The sequence below is a fragment of the Asparagus officinalis genome, chromosome 2 (assembly GCF_001876935.1).
Source record: "Asparagus officinalis chromosome 2, Aspof.V1, whole genome shotgun sequence".
Taxonomy (NCBI): domain Eukaryota; kingdom Viridiplantae; phylum Streptophyta; class Magnoliopsida; order Asparagales; family Asparagaceae; genus Asparagus; species Asparagus officinalis.
In genome coordinates this window covers 4,895,177-4,897,772 of record NC_033795.1, presented here as the reverse complement: position 1 = coordinate 4,897,772, position 2,596 = coordinate 4,895,177, and the positions used below count along the sequence as shown (strand labels likewise).

The window sequence follows — 2,596 nt, the reverse complement described above, 5'->3', positions numbered from 1 at the left end:
TATACCCGAGTCACGAGCCGGGCTGGTCTAGTCTAGACCTGGGGTCAGAGAAGTTGGTCTGGTCCATGCCCGGCCTGGCTCGACCCAGCCCAACTCGCCCGGGCCTATGATATAATTTTTTCATTAGGCTAGATGTCAACAAAGCCAAAAGGCCATAGGTTTTTGGCTTGTAGGTGGCCTATTGAGAAACAAAGCAACGATATTTAACCTCGCTGCTATCTACTTGGAATGATTAAGAAATTTAATGTAAGTTTAAAATTAGTTTAATACAAGTTTAAATTACTAAAAAATAGACTAGAAATAATTTTGTAATGTAAATATAAGTATAATATAATTAAAACGTGAAAAAAGAAAAAAAGGTTAGACGAAAACCTCATGGGCAAGCCCATGAGTCCATGACCCATGGGCAAGCCCATGACCCATGGGCCGATCCACAACCACGGCCGTGGGTTAGGTCAGACCTAGCCCACACCTAGGCGGGTCATGGATCGAGCTAAGTCCAACGCCAGACTTGGGATCAGAGAAGTAGGTCAAGCAGTGTCTCGACCTGACCGGAAAGATAAGTCAATCGGTTCGGAAAGTGGTAGAGTACCTGTTGTCGCTCAACCGACTGTCTTATCCCGGTTTTCTCTCTCTAATTGAATGCCTGCCCTCGGCATGGGCACGTCATTGTACCCATTATGACCTGATCAGACTCAGCCCGACCTTGAACCTGACCGGCCGTCTCACACCCACCCCTACCCAAATCTACTTCTACCAGTCCCGGATATTTATCTCCAACAGTTTCTAATAGTACATCCTTCTAATCTTTGGTATTTTCAAAATAATTCTTCGAATTATGGTCAAACCACAAATTGTACCTTTCTATTTTATTTCTGTTAATGAGTAACATAATGAAAATACTAGCTACGATCTACCGTCTTCTTCGTTCTCCTTCAGAAAACACATAATTATCTTCCATCCACTTCTTATCGAGGAGAGTTTTCTTACTGTTGGTGGTGGTAGTATCTCTATGCTGCACTGAGTTGCGGACGGTTTTGCAGATAAACACAAGTAGGGGCGTGAAAAGATACCTGTATCCGTGGATATATTTATATTTGTATCTATTAGATACTAAATATTTATATTCGATTACAAATACGTGATATGTAGCGAAATATATATCTGTATCTATATCTTAAATATCCAAATATATCCAAATATATGTTAATCAAACAATTGAAATTATTTTGGCCCTTAGATTAATGAATGTGAGGTTAATTGTGATGATAAAAAGATCTATAACCAACATATTGCCGAACACACGAAGCGGCCAAATGAAGAACAAACTTGAATCCTTGTTATCACTCCAATGAATGTTGAGTCTAGTCATGTGTGTAGACCTAAACCCGATATTTAAGACTAGACAATAATAAAATTTCCTCAAAAAAGAAAAAAATAGTAATTGGAAAATCATTTAAAATACATTTGAGCTCTAACTTTTGCTCATACCAGATAGTTTTCTTAGAATGATAACAGCATACATTATGCTTTATGTTTAGAGTCACTTATCTCATATTACAACTTTTACAACACAACAGAGTTCAGAACCACACAATATTAGCTAGGCACACGTACATACTTGCACATAAAGTTCTTCATTTTTCATGTACATATCAATCTCCGTCGTCTCGGTCTTTGTTTATCTCGTCCAGAATCACGATGAGAGCAACGATGAAGGCATAGTCGACATTTGGATACACCGTCACACCAAAAGTGTCCTTACCCAGAAGCACACTTCCAACTGTGTGGTGTTTTTTCATCTGCATAATACAATTTCAAATCTCTCATAACCAATTAACTCAAGTTAACATAGATCTGTGGGTTAAGTGCACAGTGCCTTGTTAGTATCACACTTTGGGACTTATTATCGGTATCTGTCTGATTTTGGTAGATACACCATTTGCATGTTTTTTTTTTCCTTGACTAGTTTACTCTTAGGTACATTCATCAATTTTTAACCAAGGGTAGTATCTGTCAAAATTTCACCCAGGGTAAAAGTGTCAAAACTTTTCACCCGTAGAGTCTATTTGACAAAGGCTTATAAATTCCAGAACACAATACCACCGATTCTATGTGCAAAAACCAGAGATTTGTTATTAAAAAAATTTATTGCTGCTCTGTTTACCTGAGCTACAATGGTATTGCAATCTCCGAGATAAATGGTGCAGGATCTCTCAAAGTAGCTTCCTTTGATCTTGAAGTCGCAAACTCTCTGGCTTGTGTTTGATGCCAAGAATACATCAAGCTGTGTCCTGAACTGCAGCAGAGAGGATTTCTTGACACTGAAGAGCTGATCTTTGGAGTCCGAGCTGTCTCCTCTGAACACTTGCCATCTTCTGTGTGCAGACAGTATCTACGGGAAAGAATATGTTGTCATATAACAGAGGTCGGTAAACTACTACTAAATTTGAACTTTCTCACCTTTAATTTCAAGGGGTGTTTTTGCAGAATATATGGCTAAATATAGCATAACGCCCTCAACTTTGGATGGTTATATATCAGATAACCTCCATAACTTTGAAAATATTAGAAAAACCCCCTTTAAGTATGGGAT

At 38.4% G+C, this 2,596-nt stretch overlaps 1 protein-coding gene across 1 annotated transcript in view; it reads right to left on the bottom strand.

Moving 5' to 3' along the window:
• The window catches only part of LOC109829724 (protein LURP-one-related 10-like), a 7,848-nt gene continuing 6,687 nt past the window's right edge, over positions 1,436–2,596 (bottom strand). The window contains exons 3-4 of the mRNA XM_020396764.1: positions 2,168–2,395; positions 1,436–1,802 (exon numbers count right to left, since the gene is read on the bottom strand). Coding sequence (XP_020252353.1) covers positions 1,656–1,802; positions 2,168–2,395 — 375 coding nt within the window. The 3' untranslated portion in view covers positions 1,436–1,655. The remainder of the gene's footprint in view (positions 1,803–2,167; positions 2,396–2,596) is intronic.